This window comes from Anarhichas minor, unplaced genomic scaffold (assembly GCF_050575085.1).
Source record: "Anarhichas minor isolate MPS153535 unplaced genomic scaffold, ASM5057508v1 ptg000062l, whole genome shotgun sequence".
Taxonomy (NCBI): domain Eukaryota; kingdom Metazoa; phylum Chordata; class Actinopteri; order Perciformes; family Anarhichadidae; genus Anarhichas; species Anarhichas minor.
In genome coordinates this window covers 6,872,223-6,891,996 of record NW_027466508.1, presented here as the reverse complement: position 1 = coordinate 6,891,996, position 19,774 = coordinate 6,872,223, and the positions used below count along the sequence as shown (strand labels likewise).

The window sequence follows — 19,774 nt, the reverse complement described above, 5'->3', positions numbered from 1 at the left end:
CTGTACTGTCACCCTGAAAAAGAGAAAAAAAAGGCTAATCCCAGGCCAGTGATGGTGGCACTATTGTGCGTTACGTAATCACGTCCCACTAACACTGTACCCTCGGAGTAAATCATTCAAACAGCAGAGTGAGATTCCACCAGGAACCTTGCCTTACCTTTCAGCAGCGTTGTGTGGACATTCTCGGTGCTGACGCAGGAAGAGAAAAACTTCCTGAACAGAAAACAGTGAGATGGGACAGCCAGTTCTCTCCGAGTTAATGGGTACAAGGAGGAGGTTTTCTCCAAAATATTTCCGGCAAAGACCAGAGAGGTTTAGAAATGAAGCGATCATACATGAGTAGGGCAAAAGCAGTTGACTATCTGAGCATTTAACATTTACTTATCAACTTTACTTAACACCAAACCACAAAAAGATGGCATTATGTAAACATTGCTCCCTGCAATGGAGACACAATCACAGTGGTCAATGTGTACCAACGCTTTCTCTGGTGCGGGCCTCTTTCACAATGCTGTGAAATTCCTGAGTTGCGTGGTATCTGACATGAGCGGTGTGTGTGTGGCTAACACAGCTGCTGTGAGGGTCAAACGGCTATTGAAGTTATCCTGGGTGCAAGAACTCATGCCCGCTCTTGATCCGTTCTGCACCTTTGCTTCAGGTCCAGTGAGACAGCCCGTTATACAACAGCAGACAGACACTGCATGGAAAACAGCAGAGATCAGTATGAATCGTTCTGAGTGCCAGTGTTGTAGTGCTTCTGTAAATTGTGTTATGTAATGGTATCTGCCTGCACTTATTCAGGGTAATCAGTGATTCATTAATTAAGGGTGTTGATGAACTGAGTCCATGCAGCGTTGCCCATACAGGCTATTCTTTGAGTTCATTACAGTAGATTCACACATACATACAGATTTACGCTGCAGGCGTCACAGATCGTGAATTAATCTCTTAGCTAGAAGTAAAAAATAAGAGCGTGGTCAGAAAAAAACACATGCAAACAACGTGAAACCCACGGCTTTGCCCTCATTTCCTCACACGTCCATTCAGATATTTTGATAACACACAGCTGGTCCAGACCCCTCAGCAGTCTGGTTTAAATATCAAACAAATACACGCATTTCCTTCCACAGTCCAAACATGCCAGTTTACCAAGACACCCGCATCCTGCCATATGACAAGCAGATGAAGACGGAGGGAGGGAGTGCTTGCCAGCAGCGCCAGTCTCGCAGGCAGAGAGTGGCAGACACCATGTGATGTTGTGAGTAAAGAAAGCAGGGGAAAAAAATGTGATTTGTGAAGCAGGAGGAAAACAGGCAACCATCGTTCTGCAGAGGAGAGATCATCACTCAGCAAAGCAATTAAACACAAACACTTCACTTCAGAGGATGAACTGCAAACACATGAAAGTGCCTTCTGGTACAGACATATATCGCAGGCTCTGTTCTTTGCAAAACGGGGGGAGTAAAGTGACAAAAATCCGCATGAGCATGTATTTTTCATTTAATTCAAAAGTGTTTTGGAGGCTTTTCCTAATCCGAAGAGATGCAGAGCATTCACAGCCCATCAGGAGCATGTAATCCTTTGATTTAAGCTGACAGATAAAAATCATGAATCCCCAAAACTGGATTTGCAAAGGTCTCACCCAGAAAGAGGAATACATTTTTAAAGCAGACCACAAAATATTTGTTTGGTTTCTGCTTAGACTGGACCACAACATGAAGACATGGAATTTAGGAGCACATCTGAAAAAGAGGAAAGGGAAAGAGAGAAGAGTAAGAAAGTAGCAGTGAAAGAGAGAGACAGAGAGAGGTGGTGGCAAACGGACTCTCATGGTGGTGGATCTGACACACTGACAGGCCAAGCCATACACAGAGCAGTCTCCTCCCCTCTCTGGCCTGGCCTATATTAACTCTCCATGGAGCTCCACCTCACAACCAGAGGCACATGGAGTAGGATAACACATCGGCAAAAGCTCTGACAAAAGAGTCACGTACACAGGGAGGCACTAGACTGCGCTCTTCACCTGTCTGCTGGTCAAACTGGCAGTGTTGGATATACAGTTTAAACTCTCCCGGATGGACTGTTAACTTCTGTACCATGTTGCTCGGGTCGTCTCAGGAGAATGTCAGCTCTGGTAAGTGGCAGGAAGGTTGCATACGAAATAAGCGACGTTGAGGAAATTAGTGATGTTGAGGATATTTCTGTTTTTGCCTGGATTCTAAGCAAAAAAACCTCTTCAACAAAGAGAACAGGTGGTGATGTGTTTTGTTATGGTGAGCTAGAGGAGTTATGCAGGAGTTGGGCTTAGACACACTCAGATGCAAGTGAAAGTGTGATTAACAGCAGATTAACGTAGACGGCAACTTCGTCCGTCACACAAGCGATACTCAACAAACAAGTTTGCAACAGTTCAGTGTTTGTTTTGTCTAATGACCACAAAGCATTGTAGCAACATGGCAGCAGCAGTAAGTGGCATTGATAGCCTATGTCATCCCAACTAACTTACAAAGTCAAAGACTTGATGTCAACTCTTTGTCTCATGAACAAGGGGAGTCCTGCTGCAGACTTTGCACTGACTGCGATACAAATAACAGAGGAGGAAGATTATTTTTTGAATCTGTCTTCTCCAAAACAATCAAAAAGTGAGGAAATTATCTTTTGACACCAACAGATAGGGTCAGCTTTACCCTGACCTCTGCTCATTCATCTACCACGGAGGGTAAAGAGCACTCATATGGGCACACAAGTGCCAACACCTTATCTAAAAATCAGAGTTTTAATGACTAATGTAACTTCAATCAGAAGCAATGCAACCATGGTGCCAGAGGCCAGTGGGACGTAATCATATTAGCAAGAAAGATGGTCTGATGAAAGGAAAATGTACGCTGTCTCTCTTTCTGACATGTGGAAGATGTAAAGTGTCTCCTTTACTGAAGTGCCTTCGAGCAAAGACATTGCATTAACTTGACCTCTGACCTTCCAATAGAGGAGGGGCATCAAAACTTGGATCAATAAAGTATCATCTTAGCAGGATTTACTAAATATTCATTGTAAACCTACAATGAAGGAATGAAAAATAGAAACTTCTTCAAACTATCCTTTCTTTTAAAAAATAAATAAATAAAGAGAGATAAACTCAGAGTGGCCTAACTTAGACACATATACTGTATATCAGCAAACCAAATAAGGCTCTAAATTGCATTAATTATACATCCCAATTCTCATCGCTCTTTAAGATCTAGCTAATCTTGTGAGATATTATAATTATATATTATTACTGTATGCCTTTGGGAATGATGCACGAGACAAAGCATCGTTATAAACCACGATCTCACTATCAGCCAAAAATGCAAGAGTAGCTAATAAAAGGTATATAGTGTCTTCTCTCAACATGTCTCTCAGCTGGTCCGACTAATAACCGAAACAAGTCGCTCTCCGAGTCTGTCGCATCCCGCTCAGTCCGCATGCAGTTTCTGTTCTCCATCGCAGAGCCCATCCCGGCCTGTGAGAGGGATCTGCATTCTCGGGCACATGGGTTCCCACATGGTCTGCCTGCGGATGCTGATGCTGCGGCTGTGATGCTGCTTGCTGCCTGCACGCCCATCCGTCTGCCAGTCACAGCATCCACAGTGAGAGAGGACCAGACGCGGTAGACTAGTACAGGACACCAACCGCAGTCGGAATGAGGGATCTGAACGGAGAAAAGTAGCGCCTTCCTTGATCTCCTGACTCTGTTGTGCTCGGGATGTGTAAACTTCGTGGAGATTAGATGTGAGGGCGGACTAACTGACGGAGAAACACCCTGCGCTTCTCGGTGCCAGATGGACTTTTTAAATCCGCAAGCCGCAGTGAGTGAACCGTCGATTTTTCTCACTGACACCATTAATGCATTACGTGCCCTAATCCGAAAACAACGTTAATACCCACCGACGGCAAAAACAAGTAGGGAAAACAATTCGTGGATCACTCCGGAAAACAGCACCATATTTGCAAAGGATTAAAATAGAAAGCAAATAGAAAGAAGGGACAGGTCAGACACGCGATTGTCAGCGTCTGGTCTGCAGCATTTTGTGCACCCACCAGTTTTGGATTTTTTTCATCTCTCCTTTTCGGTAGTAAAATAGGATACAATTATTTATCCTCATCCCTTATCATTGGCCAGTTTGTTCACATTTTACGGAGCGGTAAAAAAATCAAGCAAGCATCTTTCTGTCTTTCTTCATATGTTTGTTTCTACTAGGACCATGCCTATTATAAACAGGACTATGATATATGTTTTTACAGCAGTGGTTTAACTTTATTTTTAATGTGCTATGATGATATGCTACATAGAGATGATCATAGCACTCTTGTTTACTGCAGAATATTATTGGAGTTAGATTTTGAATCCGCCGCTGTCACGTGATCTCACACAAACACATGTTGTTAATGACTCCTGCTGCATTCAAGTACTGCTCGAAGCTCCAATGTGTAATGTAAAAACGACCGTTTAGGCTTGTGTTACTAATATACTCAACAATATCTGATATGTTAAGGTATCTAAGACTTCCACAAATATGCACTGCTACTTACTATGCGCTGCAATTTGCTTTTTGTAACTGTATATTTTTCATATAATAACAAAAATCGGCCAACAATCCTTTAACATTGCCGCAAAATACCACTTCAACTATCACATTGATACTTCACGGTAGTTGAGGTATATCCGACTGTCCTTGAAGGCAGCGTCGTGACGTCACGCTGTCTTCCATCGCTCTGCCCAGCCTCAATGGCGATTGCAATAGATCCGCAGAGCGGCAGCGGAGCTCGGTCAAGCCTCGTCTGGGTTTGATTAAGCACATAACGAATCTAATGCTACGAATACGGACTGTAAGTAATGTACTATATGTCTATTATTGTCACTATTACTTACATTAAATTCCATTTAAATGTAGGTTTGGGTCGTTTTTAACGATTTAAGCGAGGTCGGCTTTGTGCTGCTTAGCGCGAGGAGAGCCGTACCACGTAGTCAGAAGCCTCCGCCAACAACGACTCCTTTGTTCGCTTTGTCGGAGGATTTCTCTTTAACCTCACGTTTACATGTTAATGAAACGGGCATGGTTCGTTGAAATCGTAGTTTCCCGTATAATATGGTGTATGTGGTCATGTTGTGACATATTAAGACCCAGTAGACGGGATGTGTCTCGGTAGCTAGCTTGTCAGCTCGCGTTATGCTTCCATTCCTGACTTTTTCCGCCTGCCAGTCACAGACCCCGTGAAGACCAAGCACATTTAAAGCTCAGAATTAAGACCGTTTTCCTTCAATGTGTGATATGTAATCTTAGCTAATGATCTGTTTGATCTCTTTATATTTCATCGATACCCAGAAACCGGACTAGCAAGCGCCTAAACCGGGCGGGGGAGGTCTAGTTTCCAGTAATGACACCACGTTGAACCTAAAGCCGGTGAACGAGTCGGCTTGTTGTTTGTTGGCTCTTGTGAAATCCCCAACATATTTAGTAAGAGCTAGGTTTGACTACGTTTTCGTGCAATGGTGGAGAAGTACTATTGCAAAACTATGGACTTGTAACCCTTCTATCCTGGCACAACATTGCGTTTTGTTCCTAACCTTCTTTTTGTTGTTGTTCTCTTGTCTTTTAGGTTATACCCAAGTAAAATGGAGGATAGTTTTGATTGCGACTGTGGCGAACTTGAGCCACCTGATCATTGAGAGTAAAACATTATTTTGAAGACTTAAAGGCCAGACTCATTTCAGTTTTATAGATCAGGTGACTTGACTAGTTATAAACAAAAAAAGAAGAAAAAACAACAACACATGAAGCTGCTCAGGACCAGTCAAACACTGAATGTATCCTCACTGTAAGGATGCAACTACATGCTTTTATAGTTTACTTTAGTCTCGGTGCTTTTTAATTGGCCTTAAAGACCATTCCATTGCAGTCTGTCATCATTAGTTTATTTAAACTGTTCACTTAAAGATATCTACACATCCAGGATCGGAAGAGAAATTATATTTCTAATATTATCCCCTTACTCAAGATGGAACAAAGATTGCACCACACATCAGTGCCCCGAATCTGACAGTGACAGATAGACGGGGGGACTCAGTAGTCGTCTATACAGGGGTCAGTCAGCTCAGCCGCTGAAGCAGTGGAGGGATTGTCGGATAAATTCCTCTGTCGGTGATACATTTGGAAACGGGCCAAAGAGACCATACATTAAGAGACAGCAGAAGCTTGGCGTAAAAGCCGAAAACAGTCGTCATGGCAGAGAAGTTTGAGTCACTGATGAACATCCACGGTTTCGACCTGGGTTCTCGCTACATGGACCTGAAGCCGCTGGGCTATGGAGGGAACGGCCTGGTGTTCTCAGCCGTGGACACAGACTGTGACAAGCGTGTAGCCGTGAAGAAAATCATCTTGACGGACCCCCAGAGTGTGAAGCACGCCCTGCGAGAAATCAAGATTATTAGACGCCTTGACCACGACAACATTGTCAAGGTACGTTTGCTCAAAAAAAGCAAAGAGAATTCATCTGATTTTCTGGGGTTGTAAAAAGAGCTTATGTCCAAATTAAAAACTGACTTTCAACACTGACACGTGTTCTTATGTCACCAGGTGTTTGAGACATTGGGCCCCAACGGTCGCAGGTTAACGGAGGATGTGGTGTCCCTGACGGAGGTCAACTCTGTCTACATTGTGCAGGAGTACATGGAGACGGACCTGTGTCAGCTGCTGGAGAGGGGCCTTCTGTCTGAGGACCATGCCAGGCTCTTCATGTACCAGCTCCTCAGGGGCCTTAAGTACATCCACTCTGCCAATGTGCTGCACCGTGACCTCAAGCCTGCCAACCTGTTTGTCAACACAGAGGACCTGGTACTGAAGATCGGGGACTTTGGGCTGGCCCGTATCATGGACCCACACTATTCTCATAAGGTATGGTCAGTCTCTGGGTAGCTGTTGTGTTTCAGGAGAGAATGTTATTTTTTTATTTAATATTTTTAATGGGGCTTTGTGATGACTGTGTGTTGAAATGCTGTTCAAATGAGAGCTTTAAGAAGAGCAGATATAGCAAATGTTTTCCTAAAGATGAGTGCTTTGTTGCTCTGACACATGATGTTTGCTTTATTGCCCAGTAACGTGGTTCCCACCCCCACGGTGACAGTTTCACAGCAGGAAGTAAACAAGACGGGATGTGGTTCCTTGAGGTAACGCCTCTATTTCCTTTGTCAGGAGAAGTGAGGCTGTGGAAAACCCAGCCATGGGAACTTTTTAGGTGAATAAAGTTTGAAGTGAAAAAGGGCTCCATTACATGTCTAAATATACAGATGAGTGAGTTCATGATTTTGTGGTTTAACAAAGATTAAGATAATCCTCGTTCTTAGGTGAGAAAAATACAGCAAATATTCAAATGTAGCATTCCCAAAACGGGCAGGTTCAGCCTTGAGTCTTTGTTAGTTTCTAATGGGAATGTTGAATGCTTGAGGCTGCAGCGGATCAGTTATGGACATTCTGCTTTACAATATATACAGATTTATTTGTATCAGCGTCATTACTTCATTTCCACACCTGTGAGTCAAGCATATTGGGTCTCAGAGAAGGCTGTTTTCTTTGTGTTACCGACCCTTTCCTTATCTCTCATCAGATGCAAACGTAATGTAAACCAGGGCATTAAAAGCCAGATGTTGACACACCCAATCCTAGATGTACATATTTTAATGCTCTCTCTAAACCCAGAGTTGTGTTTGTGAGGCAGTGTAATGGTAGCAGTAGGTTGTGGTTCTCTTTAGTGTGAGAAGAGTGTGGATCATCCTGTCTACTTGTAGACAGGTGGAAGGCCTGCATTGCCCTTGTGTGTTTCTGTCACCTTATGTAGGATGGGGAAATTCCAGTCAAAGGCCATATGGTGGTGTGATGTGAGGAAATGCCCCCCCCCCCCCCCCCCCCCCCCCTCTCTCTCTCTCTAGCTGCTGGATCTCTTTCCGAGCACAGAGGCAGTCAGATACTCACGTGTGTCTCAGATTAGTCATTGGAGGGTCTGAAGTGGGCTCACGTGATGAGATCCCTCTGGCTGGGTCTGCCTCAATCATATCCCTTACACAGCCTGGATTCCTGCTACAGCATACATCACTCTGAGACAATCTTACACACACTTGTTTATCAGAACTGTTCATTTCCAGCACACCACCACCACCACCATGTTTTTGTAGTCTAGTCACATTTTCAGCTCCGATTTCTATATTTCCACATGAGTCATATGTTAAGTGGAGGCAATATCTATCTCTGCAATAGAAAGAGGAAGGCGAGGTCTTGTAGTTGCCGGGAAGAAGTAAGTTTCTCACACAGTTAAGTCACTATAGCCACCCACCCAGCATTACTGCACTTCTCCCTTACAGCAGAGTTTGCCATGTGGGCTGTTTTCCCTCTATACAAGCAGTTTTTCCTGATGCGATTCAATGAAAAGCTGCCTGACTGGGGTCAGCTCTCTTGTGTTTGACTATTGTCTGCCGTAGCACTGCGGCAGACTACCGCTGCTCCGTTTTTGTCAAGAATACAAATGCTGTAGTCATGTAGTCAGACTGACTTTAACGGGCTTTGACCCGGCTCTCGTTTCCAAACCGTGTTGCTGTGTTTCGTCTGTCTCTGCTATGATAACAATGGTGGTGGGGGGAGGGAGAACTGTGAAGTCTCGACCAGCCGCTTTTTCAGGCCACCTATATTCATCTGATTGAGTGTGCGTGTTTGGAGTTTCAGACGAAAATGAGGCTTGTTTGGAAATTAAGCCATCACCCCCAAATGACACTATGGTGCCCAGTGGAGTGTGGAGACGTTGGTTTCAGTGTTGGTAGAACATTATGGCGGAATCACTGGAGGCAAATCTGCTTTCACAACCACCCTCTACTTCTAGTAGACGGGTGAGTCGGGGCAGCTGGGTGACAAGAGTGCATGTTATTTGAAATACGTTGTTTCTAAATAAAGAAGGGTTCGTTGCCAGTGAACCTCACTTTGTGTAGTATCAGTAATGTGTTGTATGGATTTATGCACCAGTGCTATAGGCACAAGGCATTTGTTCCACCTTTATCTCCCACTTTACTATTTTATTTGTATCATTTGGGTTAATAGAAAAACCTCCTCATGATTTCCATCAGCTTTTTATGATCCTTAATGGTTCTGTTCTAAGTATACTGTATGAAGCTTGCCAAGAGTACCTGTGTTTCTGGGATGTCTTTCCTTTGAGAAAGCAGGCTGTTCCTGCCTCTGTGAACCTTAAGGCCAGCCCTCGTGGTGGCCCAGGATCAAGAATGGAAAGAATTCACGTGCCCTCATCCAACTTTCCAACCCTGATTCCCCTCCTTTTCCCAGCCAGCCCTTTGTGCTGCTGTGGGAGCCTTTCTCAAGGCCTTATTTGAAGCTGCCTGTGTTTCCAGTTGTAACCGCCTTTTTTAACAAGAGAAAGAGAGCACTGTGGATATAACACTCACCCATTTAGGTTTAGCATTGGTTGTATTTAAGCAAGACGTTTTGCTTTTACACAAGGTTACTCCAGGATAGTGCAACGCATTTAATATGTACCATAGTTAAGTGATATAACATCTGCTCAGTGTGGCAACATGTGTTTTCGAGGGGACAGCCAGTCTAGTTTTCACAGGTTACATCAGAATGTCTTTATTCGATCTGTTGTAAAGAGATAATAACAGGGACACTTTCAGGAATTTTATAAGAAGAAGGCGGTGGAAGCTTCACAGAGGTATTTTACAAAACCACAGCTGCAAGAACACACACACACACACACACATTTGACCTAAATATTCAGCCAGCAACAGGCCTGTCTGGCACCAGACTTCACAGGATCTAACCGGAAAAATGCTGGGAGGTCGACGAATGGCTTAATGAATATCAGAGACGTGGTTTCACTTATTTTCTCAAGCTTTAAACATATCCTGCAGTTTCTTGCAACTAATGGTTGTTTTTATCAGGGAACCAAAAATAGCAAGAATTATGGTGATCAGACATGGGACAGATCGGACACATGGACCTAATGAATTGATAAACAATGTGGTGAGATGCAGTGAAGCTCCACTTAACCTGCTATTTAGTGCTGGGCGGTATGACCAAAAATGTGTATCACGGTATTTTTTTAAGATTCTGGCGGTTTCACGGTATATATATATATATATATATTTTTTTTTTTTTCCTTGACTGTGTTTTTATATAGGTTTATAGTGGCTTACTCTGTCAGAAGTACATATAATATAAAAACATTTGAATGTCATCATGTATAAAGGCTTTGATTACTATAGGGTTTGCTCGTTTGTTCCTATAATGTTGGGAAAGCAGTTTGGCTGAAGTATTGTCGCCCCGGTAAGACGTACCGTGACTCCAGTGTTTTAATCATTGCTCTGAGCCCGTCTTTCTCGACTGTCTGTAGCGGGACCATGTCCTTGCATAGCTGGATTGTTATTGCGTTCGTAATGTTGCTCCACCGCTTGTTTTTCTTGTCATATGCAGCGCCTCGAGCAAATGCCTCTTCAAGCGATGTCTGACCCTTTGGCGTCACTGTTTCACTCGCGTTAACGTTACTGGTTGACGGCCTCGAATCAGACGGCCGTCATCACACTCTTCGTATTCCAACGCGTGTTTTCTGCTGAGGTGCTGGAGTAAGATGCTCATGTTACCACCAGATGCAACAACAGTGGCTCGACAAACTCGCAAAACGTTGGATTTTTTAAAAACCAAAACACTTCCAAACAGCAGACCCAGCTCCTCTCTTGGGCACAGACTATCGGTGCATCTCTGGTCTGTCTTTGTTCATCCTGCATCGCTCCTTTCTGTTCGTTAATGTAACGTTACTGGAGCGACGGAGCCTCTCGCTGTTAACAGACTGTTGTGCTAGCTGGCTAGCTAGCGAGCTGTACCCAGCATGTGGTTCGGCGGTGACATTTTATAAATGTACAATTATTAGTGTTACAAATTGTTAATTTGTCACAAACTGTTGTGTGGTGGTGTTTTGCCCTGTTAAAGAGCGTTAGTTGTGGGTTATTAATTGTTGTTATAACCGTGATTAGAGGTCTCTCAATACACGTAAGACAAGTAGCTCCGACTGTAGCGCTCATAGCGGCGAACAATATATTTAGCTGCCTGTTGAAGAGTTACAGCAGTTGTTTCGGCTGTGCACCGGCATGACAGTGTGAAAAATTCATATCATACGGGAAATTACAACCGGTATACCGCCCAGCGCTACTGCTATTTAGAGTGGTTTGCCTGTGAAATTATTCACGTGTGGGTGGGTTAAGACTAAAATACATTCAGTGCCAGCAAGGAAATCTTCAGTCACTGGCTTCTGTGAAGCAGCACAGCTTCATCCTGCAATTGGAGGCTGGGCTGGTGGTGATCTCACTGACTCATCACCAACCACCGTTGCTGACATCTGGTCAGACCTGCTGAGGGTTTCTGTGATACACCGCAGCCAGAAACACCGAGGGAGCCTTTTATGAGTCACTAAATGTCAGCCCGGTCTGATCTAGATCAGGCGGTTAAGTTATTCACCAACTGTTGCCAGAGGTATTGAGATGACTGACGCTTTAACTCCTGCCTCCGTGTAGTTGTGGTTAGTGGCTCACTTTCAGATCAGTAAAAGTAAGGGGCGAGCTGGAGTGTTCAGCCAATGCACTGTAATGCCCTCAGCTGGTAGGCAAACTCTAATCTGCTCCTTTTTTTTAGTTCAGAGTTCATCTGACAAAGAATTGTCCTGATGCAGTGACCCAACACTCTCAAGATAACCTAATCTAAATCTGTTGCAATGCTCTGCTAAGCTGGTTGCAGATATTTCTCCACTGTGACCACATTCATGCAGTTTATTGGCTGTTTCTCAGACTGGGTGCTGGACTGCTTTGCAAGTTTCAGTCTTAGGTGTTACCTGCCCTGTAATTCCCCATAAGCTTCATTGTTAAAGCCACTGCTGGACTCTGACATACAGATTAGCTGCTTACCCAAAGACGGGAGTCACATATACAGTCTACATGGCGAGTCATTTATAGCCACATCAAAACAGGAGTGATGCACTCGAGTATAGTGTGACGTAAAGTATTTGCGGCTAACTTAGGGCAGAAACTAAAGCCTGGCTCGGTGGTGAGCCGACCATTTTAGTCTGACCATGGACTGCCACTGCATGGGGGGGGGCAGCACGGGTGTTGTTTTACCTCCTCCCATCCCCCAATGTCCCCGTGTGTGTGGGCACACAGGTCAGTTTCCTTTGTGTTCAGTGTCCTGCTCTGTGTGAGAGTGGAGTGCAGATTGGTGTCACTGGTCAGTGGAGAGTGTGGCAGCGGGGGATTATCCCGCTCTCTCTGACTGCTGACATGTCTGATCTCCCCCCTTTCATCTGTCTTTTCTCTCTGGGGTCTTTGTCTCCATGCTGTGTTGCGTACGTGACCAGCAGAGAGCAGGTCCGCCAAGGAGACTGCACGAGGGGTTATCAAGTTTAGCACGGACCAGCAGGCGTGTTTTGTTCTGGGACTCGTGTTGGCAGCAGTGTTGTGTGGCATACCCGGAGGCACAGGGAAGTCATGTCAACCACATTTTATCTACTACTGAGAGAAATTAGTTTTTAGAGCCTCATTAGCTGTGAACGAACCAGTGGTTTTGGGGGGAAAATCTGTCTGTTATGCTTTCTTGTAACTTAAAAAAAAAAAGTTATTTTCCTCATAAGAGTCCCACTAAATATGCCATGTCCCCTTCTATCACAGGGCCATCTCTCTGAAGGTCTGGTCACCAAGTGGTACAGGTCTCCTCGCCTGCTGCTGTCTCCTAACAACTACACCAAAGCCATCGACATGTGGGCGGCTGGCTGCATCTTTGCAGAGATGCTCACAGGGAAAACCCTCTTTGCAGGTAAATGTCGACTTGGTTTCCTGCCTCTGACTCACTAACGCCTCACACAAACATACCAGCAAGTAGTCTTTAAAACCAGACAGGGTGACTCTGAGGTAAATATGGAGCACAGGTCTGAGGCATATGTTAAGGTCTTTGTTCAGAACTAACGAGAGATTGGCCCAAAGTCGGTTTGCTTTTACTTTCCCTATTGCAGTCTTTTGCACATCCAGCTGGAGCTGTGAGACCGACTCTTCTCATTTGTTCGAAATTGCCTTGAGCTGAACACAAGACAAATAACATCTCTGTTCTCGTGATCTGCTGCGCTCGGCCTAACCCAAAATACACTCACTCAGTCACGCAGTTGTTCAGTGTTGTGTGACCCTTCAGAGAGAGTGTCTCACGTTTGTCTGCCTGGTGTTTCAGGAGCCCACGAGTTGGAGCAGATGCAGCTGATCCTGGAGTCCATCCCTGTGCTGCGGGAGGAAGACCGACAGGAGCTCCACAGCGTCATCCCCGTTTTCATCCGCAACGACATGTCCAAGCCTCACACGCCACTGGCCAAGCTGCTGCCTGACATTAGTCCCCAGGGTGCGTACCACTTCCTTATTCATTCACAGTTGCTCACAAGCTCAACATATTGTCGTGAACACAGACCACAGGCAGGGGTCAGGATCTCATGTCTCATAATTCACATTTCTTACTTGATGATCTCAACGGCCTCCCTCTCTGCAGCCCTGGATTTCCTGGAGAAGATCCTGACCTTTAACCCCATGGATCGTCTCACTGCGGAGGAGGCCCTGGCCCACCCCTATATGGCTGACTACTCCTTCCCCCTCGACGAGCCCGTCTCTCTGCACCCCTTCCACATTGAGGACGAAGTAGATGATATCCTGCTCATGGACCAGAGCCACAGCCACACCTGGGACAGGTATGCTCGCTCTCTCAAACACCTGCTCTCTGTGACCAGGCTCACACATGCAAAGTTGTATATTTCCCATGGTCTGACATTTTGAGCTTTCGTTTCAGTGGGGAATATTTTGCTTTGCTCTCTGCTAACTAAGCAGTAAATATATGAATATGCAGATCACGTGGCCAGAAAAAAAGAACATGCTGTGCTTGCATAGTTGGATCTTGTAATGGAGTTTTGTCATTTTGTGCACGTGTTTGGTTACTGAAGTCTCTCTTTGATACTCTTATCAGGTATCATGAGAGCCAGCTGTCGGAGGCGGACTGGCACTTGCACAGCACCCACGACCCAGATGAAGTCCAGGTCGACCCGAGGGCTCTCTCTGATGTGACGGACGAGGAGGAGGTCCAGGTGTGTTTGAATCTTCATACTCCTGTTAGAACAAGTCCTTTTTATTTCTCTTTACTTTATAAACTTTTAAGAACACATTTGAATGCTTTAGATAACCGTTAGTATGCAAATGTGCTTCCCAAATGTGAGGATGCATAGTGTTGTTCTAAAAAAAGAATACCTACAAAACTGAAAATCCTTTCCAGTGTTGCAATCCAAAGCTTTACAGGGATAACATGGCTGATTTTAAATGGACTTTCTGCTGAGTTTGCTGAGGCTAACTGGTGGCTGTTGTCCGTTTCCAGGTGGATCCTCGTAAATATGCTGATGGAGATCGGGAGAAGTTCTTGGATGAGCCGTCCTTTGACTACTCCACCATGTTCCAGCCAGAGCGATCCTGGCAGGAAGACCACCACGAGAATAAATACTGTGACTTGCAGTGTAGCCACACCTGTAACTACAAGGCCGTGTCGCCCTCTTACCTGGACAACCTCATCTGGAGGGACAGTGAAGTCAACCACTACTACGAGCCCAAGCTCATCATCGACCTCTCCAACTGGAAGGAGCAGCAGAGCAAGGAGAAGGGCAAGGCCAAGAGCAAGTGTGAGAAGAACGGGCTGGTGAAGGCCCAGATCGCGCTGCAGGAGGCCGAGAAGACCCAGAGTCCGGTGGAGAAGGACAGCGAGCAGGAGAAACACCAGACGGAGAAGCCCCAAGGCCAGCAGAACCAAGGCTTTGACTTTGACTCCTTCATTGCCAGCACCATTAAACTGAGCCTGCAGCCAGAGCCCTGTCAGGAGGTGGCCCTCCTCCACGAGGTGGGCCTCCTGAACGAGCTCAACTCTTCCGTTTCCCAGCTGGAGGCTCCACGCTCGGGCTCCATGTCCAAGTCCATAAGTCAGGAGAAGGAGGAGAAGTGCCTGGTCAACCTCGCCCAGTTGGGCGGAGGAGGGTCGGGTGTCGTCGGCGGGGACGGGGCCTGGCCCGCTCAGCCCTGGGAGAGCTTCGGCTGTGGGGAGCGAGTCGGGGAGAACGGCTGTTTGATAGACGAAGCATGCTGGGACATTCACAAAGAGGAGCAGCTCCAGAAGGACAGCACGTACACCAGCTACCTGGACCGCCTGTTCAGCCGGAAGGAAGAGGGGGCCGGAGAGACCGTGGCCAGCTCGGAGACGGAGCCCTCGGAGGGGAGAGAGCTGGACGAGAGCTTCCTCGGTAGGAACACGGAGATTGTCCTTAATGTTCAGCTGGACTCTCTGGCCCTGCCTGGCTTTGACAGCACCGATGACTTGCCTCTAAAATCCATCCAGGCGTCCCTCACCCCCTGCGCTGTCAAATGCTCCCCACAGGTCGCCCACAAAACATACAGCAGCATCTTCAAGCATCTTAATTAAAGAAATATATATCCTCCGACACAAAATCTAGGCAGTTTTTGTTTTTATGTTGTTGTTTTTTTTTTAATAATACGGTATATTATTGAACTTGAATCATTTCATACCTTTTTTTATTATGGTTACTTTTAATTATTGTTTTTTTTTTTTTTAAGAGTTGAGGGGTGATTTATTATATTTAAAGAGTTTGGGTTGTCACTCTGAGCCTTGGTCACCAGGCCTTCATGGGTTAATGTCTGCGTCCTCATTGCTAAACTGGCATGTCACTTGCACACTTAAGTACTGTAGAAGACCGGAAAGCAGGAGAGAAGCAACTAGAAGAAAGATGGATGGTGGTGTGACGTAAGGAAAGGTGCTAGACACCAACATTGCCTTTCCTGGGTGGAGATACCGAGGAAAAAAAGGGGGATTTGGATGTCTTTTTTTTTTATTTTGTTTTCGTTTGACTTCATGACATTTTTCCCTGAAGAAAGCTTCCAAAATATCCCTTTCATACTGTAAATCTGACACATGATGCCAGCAGCAACCATTATCGTAGGCGTTAATGTAAATGTGTTATCTACCTCAAGGTAACAGCCGCGAGAGACACTCGAAGCCGCACTAGTGCTTTACACACATGACCATCGGGGTCGCGTAGATGAAATCTGTCTCACTTTAGCATTTAACATAGTGAGGTGTTTCAGTAATCATTATTTATTTCTAGCAGATGTGCGATATTTATTTTATCAAAATGTGTTATTTCAATGTGATTATTGAAGATCGATGAGTTGGACAGACTTCCATTTTCATTTCGGCACTATATGGGCGTCTAAGTGTTCTTTTGTTTTATGGTAGGATGCAAATTCATCAGTTATGTTCTAAACGAAGTCGAGGCTTTCCATTTTCCACCAATATTATCCAAACGGATATCATTATTCTTGTTCATTTTGTTTTTTTTATTTATAGGTGCGCTCTGTCTTTAATGGAAAAACTGCTTTATGGTTTAAAGAAGCGCCTAAAAGTCTTAATTTTTTTTTTTTTATCTAAATGTAATGTTTAAAAAGAAATGCGTGCATGGAGGCAAGAGAAAGGTACATTAAAGTTAATGGTGAGTATAAAGTATGTCAGTTTTAACTGTACGTTTTTTGTTAAATTTCTATGTACTTTTTCCAGACAAGCATGATAAATTAGGTTAAGGTGTAGCATGTAGAACACTTATGGACTTTCTTTTGTAATCATTGGTTCCCCTGTTCTACAAAATATCTCCAAATAAACTTACTGGCAAAGAGTTTAGCTTGTCTGTCTCCTTTCTGACCCTCTGACCTCACACACTCAGTTAAGTGGTGTTTTTGTAACTTTAATATTGTATGGCCACAAGAGCCTTGTTGGTGGAGAGGAAATGCTGACACCTCTGGACTCAATTTTAATGTCAAAGCAGGCAGACTAAATTACACCGCAAGCGCTCTGGACACGAGCTCTGACTCGGCAGCTAAATGCAGCTCTGGCTCAGTCCGCCATATTTCAGAGCCGTCGACTTGGGACACGGATTCCCACCTGCTCTTAGGTGTGAAGCACTGCAGAGAAACGAGCAGGATTACAGAGCAACGTGTTCACTTTCTGTTATTCAATAGTGACGCATTACCTTACAGTATGACGCCATGTAATGTCCCGTCACAGGCAGCTTTACTTTATGTGTTTCCAAACATCTCTAAAGCTTGAACTGCCTCAGAGAGAACTGACGATCGGACTGCGTGGGAATGACGGGTTCCTGCAGGTTGAGGTGACCTCGTCGAAGTCACCCGATGGTCAGTTCAGGGATCACATGATGGACATTTTTTGAGGGTCATGTTGGTGTCTCTTGGATATTGAGAGTGCTTGATATTTTGGGGTGGAGGTGAATTGTTTCTTCAAAATGTGGCGTATAGGGGGGGTAATAAGTAACGTGTGTCTTTAATAATAGATAAATGTTTAACAAGAGTCAAAACAGGGTGAACGCACAAGAAGTAATTCCAGGCTGTTAACATTCTCAGTAAAATGCGCTGCATTCAAATACTTGAGTATAAAGGTACAAGTACTCTTTATGTAGAACAGCCCCTGTCACTATATTATTGAAATATTCCTATTGGTGCATCAACATGTAAGAAGCCTTAAGATAAGAGAGTCCTTTATTAGTCTCACAAAAAGGGAAACTTTAACCTTTTGTCCACATGATTCAAACAGTTTGAAAACTGGTTCATCATGTGAATAGTTCTCTGACCAGACTCTGGTCATTTAAACAACATCTAACGAGGGAAAAGCTGCAGTCCAAAGGTTGGAGCTGCTTGTCTCAACATAATCAGCTACAGCTGGGCTTGAGTTTTTTTGAGTCGTTCATTCCTGCTGGGAAGAATGAGGCCGGCTCTTTGTTGTTTATCTGCTCTCCTGGTAACGATAGAATCCTCAGAAGAGATTAAACCCTCCCGGAAAACTCTGATGGCAGCTAAAGGTACCTGATTTGTGCCAAGTGACGGAATAAGAGGAGCGCCTTAAGACTAAATGTAGGTCAAAATCAAAATGTGTGCTTTAAACTCCCACCACCTCACATGTCCTCCGTAAACATCTCTTTCCTGCAGCTTCTCAGTCTTTGCTCTCTTTCACAGAACGATGTGATGCTTCTGATTTAATTGTCAGCTGTTCTGCTCAGATGACAACACTCCCATCGACATCAGTCAGGCTTCCTCCTTACCGGCGCCATGAGACAAGCTCCTCCATCCTCCCACTCTGCCGCCACTTCGTCTGCACACTCTTCGTCTGCACACTCTTCGTCTGCACACTCTTCTGCAAGCTGCGACTGTATTCCTCCTCAGTCTTGCACCTACATACCTCACTTTCTCATGTTCCCATCTCCTGACTGCCACTCATCCCTCACCAGCTGAGGTCTCCCCCAGGTCCCCGGGCCTGTCGAGTGTGGTCAGGTTAAAAATGAAATCCAGGAACATCCGGATAAGCAGCGTAACCCCCCCCCCCATCAGATGGCAGAGGTGTAACGCTTTGCCTACTAATTCAAGGTCATGGTCGCTATTCTCTTTTCCTGAAAAGGCCAATTACAACTCAATGTTGGAGATTTCGTCAAGGACCAATGGAGGGAACTGAAATAACCTAGAGGTGATGAGCTGCTTGGCGTACGTCTTGCAGTGAGGTAGAATTCATGTGGAGACAAAGCCTCCGATATTTATCTGCTACGACTTGAGGCTGCTCATACTGCTCATACTGGCACCTCATACTGGCACCTCGGTGCCAGTATGAGGTGCAGCAGTATGCAGCAGCAGCAGCAGCAGCAGTATGTGTGTCCATATTCAGACCAGAGTTGTGCAGAGAGCTGGATACTAAAGCTAGAACACAAAGTACCTTTATAAATAGACATCACCTCTCAGGGCACTTTGAAAGCTTTATTTACTGCCAAACTCACAGTCCAGACCATCAACATCAGATCAGTGCATCATTTTATACCACTTCTAAGCTACGTGCGGTTATGACGTGGGATTTGTTTTTTTTGGCTGCAGCAGGCAGCTGTTCTGTGCAAAACAAGCTCGACAAACTGCTACCTGCTCAGCACCAAACAGACACAGTCTAGCATCAACATGATAATTCCCCCGTGAGTTGATGGAAACCAAAAACAGAGTTGAAAGAGAGTGAAAATTGGACTTACATTCGCCATGTGGCCAGAAACACAAAACCAAGTGAATGAAAATGTTGCTCTGTAACGGCTGGACGTGTGTGTGTGTGGGTGTGTCAATCAGCAAATGGTTTCCTAAGAAGTTTGACATATCACCATAAAAGGAGAGGATTTGTCAATGCTGTGTTCACAACAACTTGTTTCTGCTGCCTTTAAATGGCCAAATATGTTATAGCAGGTTAAAGGATACGTTCACAGCCAGTATAGACTGATCGTCTTCGTAAAGAATATCCTTCTGAAAGCTTATTCGTAGCATAAGGAGTTCCTCGTAAACATTCATTAAGCACACAAGACAAGAAGTTTAGGTGAAGAGTTTCCGCAATAAACATTTCTTCTTTTGTGTGCAAACAAATGGAAGGCCCAAAATATGGTGTTTTTAATTTAGTGCAGTCAAAATATCTTGTGCGTAGAAGTTATCTTCTGTAATATACTGTGACTTTTTTGTGACCTTCAACATTGTATAATATGACTATTTTAGTCATGCTATTTTATTTAAACATACTAAACTTTGACTTCATGA

At 44.7% G+C, this 19,774-nt stretch overlaps 1 protein-coding gene and 1 long non-coding RNA gene across 2 annotated transcripts; one reads left to right on the top strand and one right to left on the bottom strand.

Annotated features, from left to right (window-relative positions):
- Positions 1 to 4,735: 4,735 nt before the first annotated feature.
- mapk6 (mitogen-activated protein kinase 6) lies at positions 4,736 to 16,828 on the top strand. Its single transcript, XM_076077747.1, has 8 exons — positions 4,736 to 4,869; positions 5,641 to 6,500; positions 6,618 to 6,935; positions 12,746 to 12,890; positions 13,296 to 13,460; positions 13,605 to 13,800; positions 14,073 to 14,190; positions 14,475 to 16,828. Exons 2-8 carry the CDS (start codon positions 6,264 to 6,266, stop codon positions 15,561 to 15,563), a joined length of 2,268 nt encoding a protein of 755 aa, XP_075933862.1. The 5' UTR covers positions 4,736 to 4,869; positions 5,641 to 6,263; the 3' UTR covers positions 15,564 to 16,828.
- Positions 16,017 to 19,269, bottom strand: LOC142933599 (uncharacterized). The gene is made up of 2 exons (XR_012947609.1): positions 19,228 to 19,269; positions 16,017 to 18,476 (listed from the first exon to the last, which is right to left on the bottom strand). It is a non-coding gene; the product is annotated as an uncharacterized LOC142933599 (long non-coding RNA).
- Positions 19,270 to 19,774: the final 505 nt, after the last annotated feature.

Coding starts and splice junctions, on each gene's coding strand:
- mapk6 (XM_076077747.1), top strand. CDS start 6,264: ATGGCAGAGAAGTTTGAGTCACTGATGAACATCCACGGTTTCGACCTG. Junction 12,891..13,295: donor AGGGAAAACCCTCTTTGCAG/GTAAATGTCGAC, acceptor CTGGTGTTTCAG/GAGCCCACGAGTTGGAGCAG. Junction 14,191..14,474: donor CGGACGAGGAGGAGGTCCAG/GTGTGTTTGAAT, acceptor GTCCGTTTCCAG/GTGGATCCTCGTAAATATGC.